The following is a 13,933-nucleotide window of genomic DNA, read 5'->3' as shown; positions in this document are numbered from 1 at the left end:
CTGAGGTTCAAAGCCAAATTATATGAAGGCTATGGTACTTTGAAAGGGTTCTCACTTGGTTTATCTTGGAATTGTCCATTTGCTTTTTGTGTGATTAATTTCAGCCCCCCCTCCTATTTTTTTTCTTGCTTTCATTCTCTTTGCAGGTCGCAAAAGGCATGCTGTTCCTTTCTTATCTGTGATTTGGTTGTGCGGTGGAGAAGCTATAAGATTTCCAAATAGCTTCCATGTTAACGAAGTTTCTGTTTAGAAAATGCTTGCTAACTTGTCTAAGTTTCTTCTGACAAAATATAAATTAAATGTATGTTATGAATGGCAAATATGAAATATTTAAATACAGGAGGGCTTTCTGACTTCAGTGGCTTCTCTGTATATTCAAATGGAGAATATTTGTTTCAAGTTGAAATCTCTGATCTGAAGAAAAAGAAGCTGGAATTTTAACTTTCTTTGTGCACATACTAAAAGTTAATGCCTTGAATTAAACCCTCTTAATTCTAGAATGTAAAACATTCAAAGATCACACTGAGCTGTAACACCTGACATTACTGGGGTGTGGTGGAACACGTTCTAGGACTTGAAAACTTGCTGGGTGGCAGAGAATGAGAGTGTTTCCCTTCCTGTGAATATAGAGCACCTATGAACTCTGGGCACCGGGCTGAGGAGCAGCTTGTCTGTGCTGGTGGGGTGCTCATTTCCTCCTTGGATGTCCACAGTGCCTCAGAGTAGTAGAATGATTATTTGGTTCTCATTGTGCCAACCATATTATAATGTCTGGAGGACTCCCTCTATTCATTTCGTGGTCACTGAGTGGTCTCCTTTTAGCTGCCAGAGTTGCTTTCATCAATGAGAACAGCCAGGCTGAATCAGACAAAGCCAAGGTTGCATTTACAACACTACTCAGTGGTGAGTGCTATGTGAAGAATATTGCGGATGATTGTATGTATGTGCTGGTAGTCACCTGCAGTGCTCTCTCAGCAACCAGGTTTTTATAACTCAAGGACTTCCTGAACCCTAGGTAGCACTACAATATTAATAATCTTTTACGGACTTACCTACTTGCTAAATTTTCCAGTGCATTTTTTTTTTTATAAAAGGTGTCCATGATATACACAGCAAGAAGTTCTGCAAGTTAACTCTGCGTTAGGGGAAGAATCATCTCGTTATAAGTTTGTAATCAACAAATTGCTAATTTGCTGTCTGTGTCCTCTGCCACTATTAGGAGAGACCACAAACAGCTGTATGAAAGTCACTTTTGGCGACATGTATGAAAAAAGCCTATGTTAGATTTTCTGAAAAATGATATGTTTTGTGTTACTCCCATTTCATGGTTTCCTCCTTGCCCTAGTCAGTTTCTCTGCCTTCTTCCTTGTTTATCTGTTGTGCCACTTCTTACTTAATTTCACCTAAACTTCTCACTCATTTCTGTATTACATGTCTCTGTCTTTTGTAAAGCAGGTGCCATGTGAACATGTAGCTAAGCTGCCACCTACTCATTTCAACTGGTATTTATATTCCTGGGGTTTTTTTGTAATGGAAGAACACATGGAGGCACTTGAAAACAATCAGTAAGCAATAGATGTGGTAATCTATCAAGGACTGTCATTTGGGACAGGGTGTGTATATAATCTCATTGCCAGTTTGTTAGTTTGTGTCAAAGATCTGCAATATGCATTTGGTTTTTGCACAGAAGACAAAACATTAGATAGGCACGGAAGTCCAGATGTCTTTACTGATATCCATTAAATTTAACAGTGACAATTATAGAGGAAGCAGTAAAGACCCCGTTGGAATATCTGAGAGGAGAATATTAAGTCCTTCAACAGTGTACTATACCTTTGCAGACAAATAAGTCTGTATCTAAGATGAATTGGTGTAATTCTGGAAATGCGTGTCTTGCTCCTTGCTATTAAATCCAGGCTGTAATGGAAGCAAGTAGGTGTTTGTTCTAGCGTCACTGCTTGTGTCGTCTTACTTTCTGCTGTAATTACTGTACTGCTGTTCAGTCTGTTCTCTCTGCCCATGCTGTGATTTGTGAGCTTCTGTAACCCTGTTACAGACATTGAGCTGGGATAACTTTAGCAACTAGAATAGTGTGATGGTCAGCTTTTGTCAACCTACAGTGTTTTGACTGAAGGAGGCTAGGAGGGGTTCAGACAAGTAGTTGAGCTGGTTTGGGGGAAGCCTACTATTAAGAGAAGGGAGGATGTCCAAACATCTAGGGCTATAATTTCAGCCAAGAGAAAATGGGAGAATTTGTTCTTGTTTATTCATAAGTCCAAGCTCTAAAATACTTAGTTGTTGCCACAGAACATAATGCACAATAAAAGGGGAGAAAATGGAGTTTGTTATTGCCATTGCAAATTGGCCTGTAGGCCTCTCACCAGAAACTTGTTTTCTGGAAAACAAGTAAAGCAGGATACTGACCTGCATACCTGAAGGTCCTGGCCATTGAGTATCTTGGTTGTTGGATGCTTTGCCTGGCTTTCTTTCAGCTCAGGTGTCACTCAGAAATTTCACAGGTATGTACTTTTCAGGAAATGGACACGTTTGTGACATTTTGTAATTTGTTGGCATCAGGTAAACTTAAAATTTCTAGAGAGCTATGCTGTCTATGTGTGTCTGGACCACGAGGTTTTTTATTAGTCTTGTCTTCCATTTCTTGTCTGATACTCAGATTTTAGCTGCGCTAACTACTAACTCCTCTAGCAGCCATTTTAATTGCCATTTTAGCTATACTTCATAGAAATAAAAGAGCAAAGTTGGGGTCCTTTCTTTTAGCTTGGACCTGTAGTAGGGTGTAGCTGGAATCGCTTAATATGTTAATAGTTGTTTGAGTGCATGGGCACTCTGTGACCCATGGGCTGTGTAAAATAATCAGATTATAAGGAATTGTTGACTCTAGTTTCTCATATATGCAGGGCTGTGGCTTTCTGGGTTTTCATCATTCCCTGAGGACAATGTCTGTTTTGAAGATAATTTTTGAAGATAACACACTAAACTTTGTTGCAAAACTCTTAAAACCAAGCTGATGTTTGATTCAGACCACGAAGCATTTTTAAGAAGTTTCTACACATTGTCTCTTTCATATAGAGTCCCAACTGTTTGTGAAGGTATTTAACCCCATCCTTAATTTATCCTGGCTGAGAATGAAAGCTGTTTAAAAATACTGAAGGGCCACTGAAAGATTCATAGGCCAAGAGGTATCTTATTCAGCTGTCTACTTGTTGCGATTTAACTCTGCTGACAGCTGAGCCCTGCGCAGCCACTCACTGACTCCCCCCTGCCAGATGGTGAGAAAATTGGAAGGTTAGAAGTGAGAAAACTTGTGAGTCAAGATAAAGAGAATTTAATAGGTAAAGCAGAAGCTGCGTGCGCAGGCAATATATAATGAATTCATTCACTATGTCTCATCAGCAGGCAGGTGTTCAGCCATCCCCAGGAAAGCAGGGCTCCATCACATGTAACAGTTACTTGGGAAGACAAATGCTGTAACATCCTCCCCGTCCTCCTTCTTCCCCACAGCTTTTGTTGCTGAGCATGGTGTTACATGGTATGGAATATGCCTCTGGTCAGTTGGGATCAGCTGTCCTGGCTGCATCCCCTCCCAGCTTCTTGTGCACCCCAGCCTACTCTCTGGAAGGGCAGTCAAAACAGAAGATCTTCACAGTGTATATGCACAGCTCAGCAATAACTAAAACATCCCTGTGTTGTCAACACTGTTTTGGTCACAAATCCAAACCATGAAACTATAGAAGCCATTGTGAAGAAAATTAACTCTATCCCAGCCAAAACCAGTACACAGCTGAAAGGGGTGCAGGTGCTGAAAGGAGAGACATACCTGTAATCATCCACGAAACTAAACTTTAGTATCTGCTGTTCTTAGAACTTGAGATTTATACCAAATGTAAATTTATTTTATCTTTATAAAACAAGTAACACACAGACAGAGCTTTTGTTTCACCGGAAATCTTCCTGTAAGAGTTGCTTCCAGACTTGTGTCTTATACCAGCTGTGTGAATAAGCTTTGCTTATTGAGCTTTCTGAGGTGCCCCTAAGGTCTGTTTGAGTCCTCTCCTTTTGCAAGTATTCTCCGGTTGTATATACCAGTTGGAGAAAGCCGTCTGTAACTGGTACACTAATGACAGCTATGAAGCCTAGTGTCCAGTGCAGAGTTCTTGGCTTGCTTTAGCAGTGCCAATGGACAGGGTCTTTCCCAGCTCAGTAACAGAAAGAACTCCATAATCTTACCAGGACTTGGTGGCATATATTTATAGCTATTCCTAGGAAAAATCTGTTCCTTTCTTCAAAGTGGGACAGCTTTCTATTGGCCTTCAGTTAACTTGTTGCTTTAGGCCCGTAAATATTTGGGGTTTTGTATTATGCCATACATTGATCATGTTTAAGTGTTCAAGGTGCATTTTGCATCTGGTAGGGTTTCTTTTTGTGATTAGAAGCCAGGTATAGTCAAAAGTACCCATCAGTAACCAAAATAGCTGCCTCAGATAAAACTGAGAAGATAGGCTGAGAGAATAACTTGAAGATGTGAGTATTCTGCAAGCACTCTTTTCCAGCATTCATTAATCAAGAGCACAATTGAGGGATAAAGTGTAAAACCCTCTGCTCAGTGCAACAAGAGTTCAGGAAGGCTTTTGTTCCCTGTGCCTGGCTATATTACAGCTGTTTTTCATGGAGGTGAATTGACAAGCATGAACTACATGCCATGCCATTCTGCATCTGTGGTAGCATGGGTTCCCCACTGTATCCTAAACTTCAGATCTATCAAAATGTGAGTTGCTGTTCGAAGTTGTGTAGCAGAAAAGTGGTTTTAAATGAGTATCTGTAAGGTTTTCATGAAGAATTGCTTTTGCTGATAAAACTTTAAACTGCTTGAACCTCACAGGGAAATCAAGTGTTTCTGTGCTCTGCTGTTCTAGCTGAAGTCCAAGATCTTGAACTCGCAGGTCTATGCAGCACGACCTGGAGAGACAAACCGTTTCTTCTACAATATGCTACTCCTGAGTTCTGAGATCACTTAAAACTGTTGACTACTATGTGTGACACATACTAGCTATACTGTCATTTGTAGAATAATGAAGCATGTCAAGCGATGAGGCTTTCTTAAATTTCCTAGTTAATTTCATTTCAATTAGCTGCAAGTCTTGTGGTACAATGTCATGGTTTAACCCCAGCCAGCAACTAAGCACCAGCAGCCACTTGCTTCCTCCCTCCCCCTCCCAGTGGGGTGGGGAGGAGAATCGGGAAAAAAAAGTGAAACTCATAGGTTGAGATAAGAACAGTTTAATAACTAAAGTAAGTGAAAATACCATGCTAACAATAACAATAATAAAATACAATAACAAGAATAATAATTATAATGAAAAGGAATATAAAAAAGAATAAAACCCAAGAAAAGACAAGTGATGCACAATGCAGTTACCAGTCACTGACCAATGTCCAAGCAGTGAGCAGAAATCGTGCCCCCTCCCCGGCCAACTCCTCCCAGTTGATATAGTGAGCATGATGTTCTATGGTATGGAATATCCCTTTGGCTAATCAGGTCAGCTGTCCCTCCCAGCTTCTTGGGCACTTCCTCGCTGGCAGAGCATGGGGAACTGAAAAATCCTTGGCTTATGATGAGTGCTACTTAGCAACAACGGAAACATCAGTGTGTTATCAACATTATTCTCACATGAAATCCAAAACACGCTGTACCAGCTACTAAGCAGAAAATTAACTCTATCCTAGCTGAAACCAGGACGTACGACTTGAGGATCATGCTTCACAGAGTCAACAAATACATCATTATTACCCCAGAGCACTCTGTTCTCTGTGGAATCATTTTGGCATTGGCTTAGTGTGAGATCAGAAGCATATATGTGACTAGTGGATTGGTTTCTTGTAAGGTTGTAAACTACTACCCACATACAGTTCCTGAGTGTTTCTGCTTTGTCTTTCTTTGCAGGCTTTGGGGCAAAAATCCAACAAGCAGTTTGAGAGGCTGTTCCTTTTGTTGCTCATCACTTTGGTTTGTTTATTTGTTTCCCCACATTATATGTGAGCTTTTCAGAGCGGCAGCCTTTGGCAAAGGGAAGGGGATATAACCTCTTCTGTCATTTGAAGTAAGCGGTTTCATTGTTGCAACCATAATCTGGTTTAGAGGAATATAAATTTTGTGATATTCTTGTATTTGCTTTCATCTTCCTTCTGTCTTCAGCAGGGAAAACCTTGAACTAACACCTTTCCAGATTGAGAGCCCCTGGATTTCATACATCCTCTGAAAAACTATTTTGTACTGTCTCTGGCAGGATTTTTGCTGTTTCTTGCTTACTTCCTGTGTACCAGAATTTCAGGTGACTGAGGTCTGCGTAGATGTGGGGCCAGGATGTTGCTCTGTGGTGCTTGAAGTAAAGCAGCAGTGCCATACTCCCTGTCAGGACATACACTGTTCTTGGAGAGCCAGCTATAAGGAAGGCTTCTCCCTTAGAACTGATGCCTCTTCTACATTCATGAATGTGAAAATACAATCTGAACAGACTTCTTCAGTGGCTTTCCATTATTTTTCAGACTTTTTAAAATCTTTTGTAGCTTGTGGCATTTGTTGAAGTGTAGCCTGAAACATTTACTATCTGCTTTGAATTCTGATTCTGAACTTAAACTATGACAACTCTATGCAAAAACCAGGCAAGTAGTGACACAATTTGCAGGTGCTCCTTTTAAAGTGCATGCATTCATGAATGAATATGCTGTTGTTGAAGACTCTTTAGCTAGCTATCTTGGATGAAATTGTGAGAAGCAAGTCTTGCAAATTTTCTAGTAATACAGCAGTAAACATAGTTGATCCTTATTCAACAAGGATTTTCTAACTGAAGCGTTGTTCTTCAGTTAGATGTGTACTTATTTTAAGAGTAAACTATACATTTGGTAGCCCAGCTCCAGTATTGCTTTAATTTTCCTGAGTGCCTTCAAGTATTTATCTTTTTCATAGGGCAAGTTCTAGTCTTTAGTGAATTAAAGGAACTGTATCTGCAAGCGTAGCTTCCGTGTTCTCTCTTCCTAGCTTCCAATGTGACCCTCTGGCAATAATCCGCAAACTCAACCTGTTTCAAAGCTATCAAAATTTCTTCTGGCTGCACACAGCCTTGAATTATTTGGATGGCATTAATGTATTCTTTTATTCTCTGAAGAACTCATGTAGAGCACTTGAGATTTCTTTATTAATTTTTTTCCATGTAAAAATCCAGATTTAAATCTGAGCCTTTCCAAAAGGAACTTAAATTACATTCAGCAATACTAATAAACTTATTCTATATATTTTTGTAGCATCTTTTGTTTCATGTTAGTTAAACCTGAGGAAATGGGTGACTTATTTTCTCTTTGACAAAGAAATGAAAAGAGCTGTTGAGTAGCTCATATTTTTTGTTCATTGTTACCATGCTGGGAGTAGGAAATGGAAGTAGCTGACAGGGTGTCCTGTTTTTCACTAAAACAGGACCAATTCTCCTTTCAGTAGATTTTCCTTCCATTAAGTTTCTTCTAAGTACCTGCACTTTCTGAAGTTGACTACATGGTTTTCAGACAGTGTCTGCTTTTAAAATTGATAAGGCTTGATGTTTATAGTTGTTACTAAGGTAAAGGTGGGATTGGTATGCAGAAAGACCCGTGTTTGTACTTACTCGTGTGGGAACCGAAGTCACTGCTGGCTCATTTATGGTCCACAAGTGAAGAGACCTAAAAGGGTCATAGCTGCAGGAAGAACAGAACAGGACAGGTGACCAAAAACTCACCAGCAAGATATTCCATCCCATATACCTCATACTCAGTGTAAAGCTAAGGGATTACAGGGGTCAGGCCTTTATTTCGTGGCTGGCATCCCTGTGGGACTCTGCTTGTTATCCTGCCTCCAATCCAGTCCTTGCATTCCTGAATCCAGTTCCTGTTGGCTGCTGAGTCCAGTCCGGGATGTCCTGGCGCCCACTATGCCGCATCAGTGGTGTGAGCCAGTGGGGCTTGAGATTCCATGATCATCACTGGAAAGCTCAGTATTGGGTTTTTATATTTTTATTTCCATTAGTAGTAGTATTAGTATCAATATTATTGTACTTCTTTTTCATTGTTACTGTTTTATTAAAGTTGTTTCAAATTTCCAACCTTTCCCTTTTCTCCTTTCTCTTCTGCGGTGGAAGCGGTTAACAGAGAGCACCTGTCTTCTGCTTTAATTGCCAGCCCAGCCTCAAATGGTGACACAGGTTTCCTTTCTGTACATCCTGCTTTGTTTCTTTGCAATGAAAGAATGTTTTTTGCAGTAATTCTTACATGCTGACATATGGCAACTGGTTCTCTGCTAACTATTTCACTTTTTTTTTTTTTTTAAACAGTCAAGTCCTTCATCTCCAGAGCCAGCAAGTCTGCCTGCGGAAGACCTCAGCACAAACTCCAGTGGTCCAAAGCCAGCAGAAATCATGCTAGATGATGACAGAGAAGACCTCTTTGCTGGTAATTGCTCTTTTCTTCTAATATGTCTGCATAAACTCTTTTGCTCTTGACCTGAAAGAAACGTGCTTTTCTGGGAAGGAGGGTTAAAATATTTTTAATTTGACAACGATGTACATGTTTTTTCTTGTGGTACTTGTAATGTTAGTTAAGTTTGTTTACTAAATACAGGTTTCACAGTGGCATTTACTGTCCCTGCATAGTGTGGCAGTATTAGCTGGTTAGTAACATGTTCTGCTGACAACAATAATAGTATTTATCATTGTGTAATTAACAATATTGAAATCTGTTTGTGTGTAAAAACATGACTTAAGTGGCATCCTTGTTTTTTTCTTAATAACCATACATAAGCAGTCTCATCTTTATTTCAATTATAAAGCAAGATAATTTGGATTGTATTGCAAGCTGGAGGATATTTCCTTTTTCTTAAGACTGTATTGTTGTAATGAAAAGGTGACAAACTGGCATATGAGTCCAGGTGTATTATTTCACTAGTGCATGATTCTGTCTGATACTTGACAGTACTGCATGTTTTGGAGGAAGATGTGTGGAAGTTCTAATAAGTAATCAGTCAATAGACAACACATTTCTAATGCTTCATTAATCCATCACTACTTTGTTGTTGGTTTTCAACTGTCCTAACATGGCTAATGGTTGCTGTCAATCACAGGTGTAGGAGCATTAACTATTCGAGAAAGGAGGTGTAATATTTGGAGTATATTCTATATGTCAAAATATGGTTTTGAATGCTGCTTCTCAATACTAACACTTTTCCTATTACTACATATTGAGCAAGTCATTTAACAGTCTGCTTTGAATGCATTCCTCATCTCATCTTCATTGATTCCCTGATGTAATCGTTTGAAAAGAAGCTTTATAGCCTTTAGTTCTAGGCTGTTTTGTACAGATATGCATATATACGTGCCCATTACCTTTGTTCTGAACTTACTAAATTTCTGTTTGCATATATCTGAACTTTCATTTGCTCATGACACTGTTAGAATGTACTGACTAGTTTACTAACTCTCTGAAATTGAGAGGGGTAATCTTACTACTTTTGTATTTATATTGCCTGATCTTGTGACTTACAAAGACCAGCAGTGCCTTAGCAATGAAGCTTTCTAGTACTAGTAATTTGGTTATTTAACTTCAGTATATAAAGCTGGCTTTTTATAACCATAGAGACATCTGGAATGGATATTTTAGGAAAGCCAGTTCTCCTTTGGATAATATTTATAAAAAAGGTGACTAGGGTAAATATTGAGGGGAACCAGACAGAAGGAACAAATATTAGCAGCCAGGTTGTTTCAACTGAAATGGATGCTGTAAGGAAAACACACAGAAGTGATTTGATGAGTTTGAGTTTTGCTGTGGAAGACATTCTCTGAACTGCATGCAGCACTGAACTGAAAGCGTCTAACACAACTAAGACTGGTCTTTAAAAGGTCTGTTTATATACAGATTGAGGCTAGTACAAACTCTCAAATAGAGGGGGGAAAAAACAAGAGTGATTTATGGAGCCCAAGACAGAGTATGACATCTTTCACAGTATCCTGTTCTAAGCAGGAAGTTTGTGTAATACAGTTGTACCCTAGTGATAAACAGTCTTTGTGTCACTGTCAGCATAGGCGTTCTCAAAAATGACATCTAATTTGGGTTTCAGTTCTATGCACTCAAAAGTAAACCAGTTTTTTCTTAGAACTGTTTTGCAAGACAATGCTGTTAATCCATCTGATTATCTTTCTGGTACTGATTTGCAATTAATAGAAACAATGTGAGAAGGCAACACGAGATACCTGTTTTCTTGCTTCCAGCATGATTGCATAGGCCTGGCTTTCTATGAAAGCAGACTTCATTTACAAGTGAGTGTGGCTGGGGTTTTTTTCTTCAACATGTTCAAATTACAAAGAAACCTGTCTTAGCACGTCTTAGAGGAATGTTTAACTGCAGAGGAAGACAATGCAATTCCGCAGCTTTCTAACTTACGTTGTTCATTCATATTGAATTATTAGACACTATAAAATCCAGGTAAAGGAAATCCCATGGAGGAACTCTGATGCTTTGGGGGCATAAACAATTCTAGTTTTGCAGACTTATTTGCAAAAAATGTGTTGGTATGCCTCTCTAGCTATTGTAGGCTTGGTAAATATTTTTCATTAATCCATCTACTAATGCAGCCTAATAGAAAAGGAGGGAGGGAGAACAAATCATATGATTTCCTGTGCTACTTTAATGCAGTTCAGAACTGGGGACTTTTTTTTTAGGCTATACTTAAAACCTCTTTGCTGATGTGTTTCTGCGGCAGCTACAGGATGTTATGTGCAATAAAATATTTTAGATATTCATTACCTTATACCTGGTGACTCATAAGCCAACTAGTAAAACTTAGTTTCAAAGGTGGAAGAAAATGAGTTTTCCAGCTGTTGGAGACCAGTAAATTTTGCTGCTGCATTCATTAGTATTGTGGTTCTTGGTTCTCTAAAAAAGCAAACTGTCTTAAGCACTTGAGCACTTTCACCCTTAGAATAAAAGTAATTGTGTTGATTATTTGGCCAAAAAAAAGAATTCCTTTATCTTGCCTTGTAAAGCTCTTACATGTGGAGACCATAATGGTCAGTGCTCAAATCAGGTAGTATTAAGAGTATCTTGAGGGGCTTTGGGATGTGTCTTAAAATCTGGCTGTCCATAAGCTTCTACTGTAGAGTGAAGAACTAGATATTGAATTAATCTTCCAAAATACTAGCCTAAAGTTCTGTGTATAGCTGCAGAAACATGCAATGGACAGCATGTGCAGGACATAGCTGTCTGTACTTTCTGCCTCTAGTGCTCATAGATGGTTAGCAAGTCTGTGAAATTGTATCAGTGATCTCTCACCATTTTTTGAAAAAATAGAAAATTGAAATTTTTCCTCTCCTGTAGTCTGCTAAGACTACTTTTTATATTCTTCTGGTTTTTCAGCTCTGAAAGGTGTTTGGGAATGGATCATCTTATGCAAGCATCTAGCTGCTGTGTCCTGGGGGAAAATCAACACAGAGCTGGGGTGGTGGGGGGTGATGCATGTTTTTATTGGGCTTTCGTTTTGTTTTTCTTCAGGTCATGTTAGGTTTGTGTTGGGCTTTTTTCCTGAGAGTTGATACAGAAATTCTCAACCAGGCAAGACGTACTTTAAGCCCAGCTGAACAGCAAAAGTTCCTAGCTGACGATGTCTGTCAGGCTGTTGTCATGTGGTGTGTCTAATCAGAACAGTTCAGTGCAGATGCCTTGCTGCTTTTTCGAAGCTGGTTGTTCAGTTCTAGGTCTCTTCTGCAAGAAACAAATGCACAAAAGCATGTGAACATACAGTTCTGAAGTCAGAAGAAGACCTTATTAGTGGCTAACTGTTCTGTTAAAACTATTTCTGTTCTCATTAACGTTATCCTTAGTACTCCTGGTATAACAGTAAGAGTCATGGCTATGGCTATGACTTAGGTGTAGTAGTTCTCCCAGTCAGTTCTGTAAGGATACTTGTCTCTGAAATATTGGTACACCTGGATAAGCCTTTTTTAATAATGTATCCTCTGTTCTGGACAACAGTTTGTACTTCAGTTTACTTCCCCATTTGTGTGATCACCTGAGTAAACTTTTGAAGATAAGAAGCCAATTTAGACACTCAAACCGGTCAAAATGTTAGAGTTCTGATATTTAGAAGTGTGACCAGTAAAAATAACTTACTCATCTGAAGTGAGCTACTAGAGAGGAATTGCAAACTTGCACTTTCAAAGATGATGTTTGACAAATACTGCTGGTGAACAGTAAAGAACAAGAGCTTTCTAATGCTAAGATTGACCCCCATGCTTGAATGCTGATAGAAACTTGGTGTAGTTGGCTGTAGAATGTTAATTAAGCGTAAATAGTTGTCTTCTGCAGCAGGATGAGATGTTTTCATGTTCTTTTCAAGTTAAACATCTTGACAGTGATCCATAACAAAGACTGTTTATAGATTGTAAGGTAGGTATTTATGTGTAGAAGTCTTATAGCATTAGATTGGTGGGAGTGCTTAATATGTGCTGATAACTGCTATAGCTGATGGCTGATGTGAGTGTTGGATCTCAATGTTTTCCTCCTAAAAGTTGGGCAGAGCGGTGGCCTCTCTTTATGCAAGAAGAGCTTATGCTTTTGAGAACTTCCCAGGAAAGCAAGACATCTAGATTTCATTTTTCATGCAAATCCTAATACAGAATATTTTAAAAACAAAACAACACCCCCCCAAAACTACAACCTAATACCTAGGATTTGGGGAGAAAAATCTAAAATGAGTAAATCAAGCAAATGTTTCTGAAAGTGCCATAGTTCCTACTCTGAAACCTACCAAATTCATCTTTCCCTGAAAACAGACAAACAAACCAACCAACCTACCAACCAACCAACCTACAAACAGAAGAATTAACAATGAAACTTTTAAATCTAGACCATGTAATCTGATTTCTCAAATTGAAAGAATGTATGTAAGAAGCATAAATGCCAGAGTTCATCAGAACGAATCTATTTCTTGGGAAACAGATCTTCAGTTCATGTACTACTCAAAGACTACTTTTCTGAGGGGAAGAAATAGCTAGGAAGTGTAAGAGCCTGCTGTTATATAAAGCTAATACTCCTTTTTCCCTTCAGAATATTTTAATACTTTTGTTTGAAACAAAAAGTACAACATCCTTCTCTGTGCCCTGTTCTGTCCTATTGCCCCCTTCCACTATCTTTTCCATTCCGCTCTTCTAGATTTACATAATATCTGGGATGCATGCAGACTTGGGGGTGAGAGATAACGAAAGGGAGGATGGCATAAATTCTTTCTTCTTGCTAAAAGAATTGACCTGCTGCTGTCAAACAAACAGATGTTATTTTCTCTGGGTAAGTTCCTCCAGGTAAACAGAAGAAGAGGGCTAGTAGGCAGCACCTTAAAAAATTTGCTCATGCCCAACCAACTTGGGATTGCTCAGCTTTAGAGATAGTGGTGTGGATGAAGTCTAATGTTGCTGGTCTTGCTGAAAGGAAACTTTGCCTTTCCAACTGTTTGTTCTTGCTGCTTTCTGTTTTACAGAAATAGTGCATGAGCTTAGCAGTAGTTTCAGCTATCTGCTGAACAGTAGCAGGGGACTAATCCTAGTTGGAGTTCGTGTGATACACAACCTAGATCAGTTCATGATACTAATGGGTGTGTGGATACACACCTGAAAAAGAGGAGTGCTGGGAAGGAGTGTGCTTCTGTTTTATCTGATAGCATTGCTGGTTTGTTACACCGAATTCACACTTTTTTCATGAAGTCATACTTTTACAGTAACAGGAGTGTTTTCTTAGCTGATGAAAGTGAGAAATCTGTGTGCTTTGAATTGTTTCATGACTTGTTTTATAAACCTGTATAAAATTTGAAGGCACAGAGAAGTACTTAGTGGTGATTAATGATTTCTTT

The 13,933-nt window shown here is 39.0% G+C and overlaps 1 protein-coding gene across 1 annotated transcript in view; it reads left to right on the top strand.

Annotated features, from left to right (window-relative positions):
- The first annotated feature begins 696 nt into the window (after nt 1–696).
- Nucleotides 697–13,933, top strand: part of SNX2 (sorting nexin 2) — a 34,354-nt gene continuing 21,117 nt past the window's right edge. Inside the window, exons 1-2 of the mRNA XM_009708299.1 lie at nt 697–705; nt 8,376–8,493. Of these exons, the coding sequence (XP_009706601.1) occupies nt 8,460–8,493 (34 nt within the window). The 5' untranslated portion in view covers nt 697–705; nt 8,376–8,459. The remainder of the gene's footprint in view (nt 706–8,375; nt 8,494–13,933) is intronic.

This window comes from Cariama cristata, unplaced genomic scaffold (genome assembly GCF_000690535.1).
Source record: "Cariama cristata isolate BGI_N322 unplaced genomic scaffold, ASM69053v1 scaffold9039, whole genome shotgun sequence".
Taxonomy (NCBI): domain Eukaryota; kingdom Metazoa; phylum Chordata; class Aves; order Cariamiformes; family Cariamidae; genus Cariama; species Cariama cristata.
Note: the sequence above shows the minus strand (reverse complement) of the source record. Positions and strands in the feature narration are given on the sequence as shown.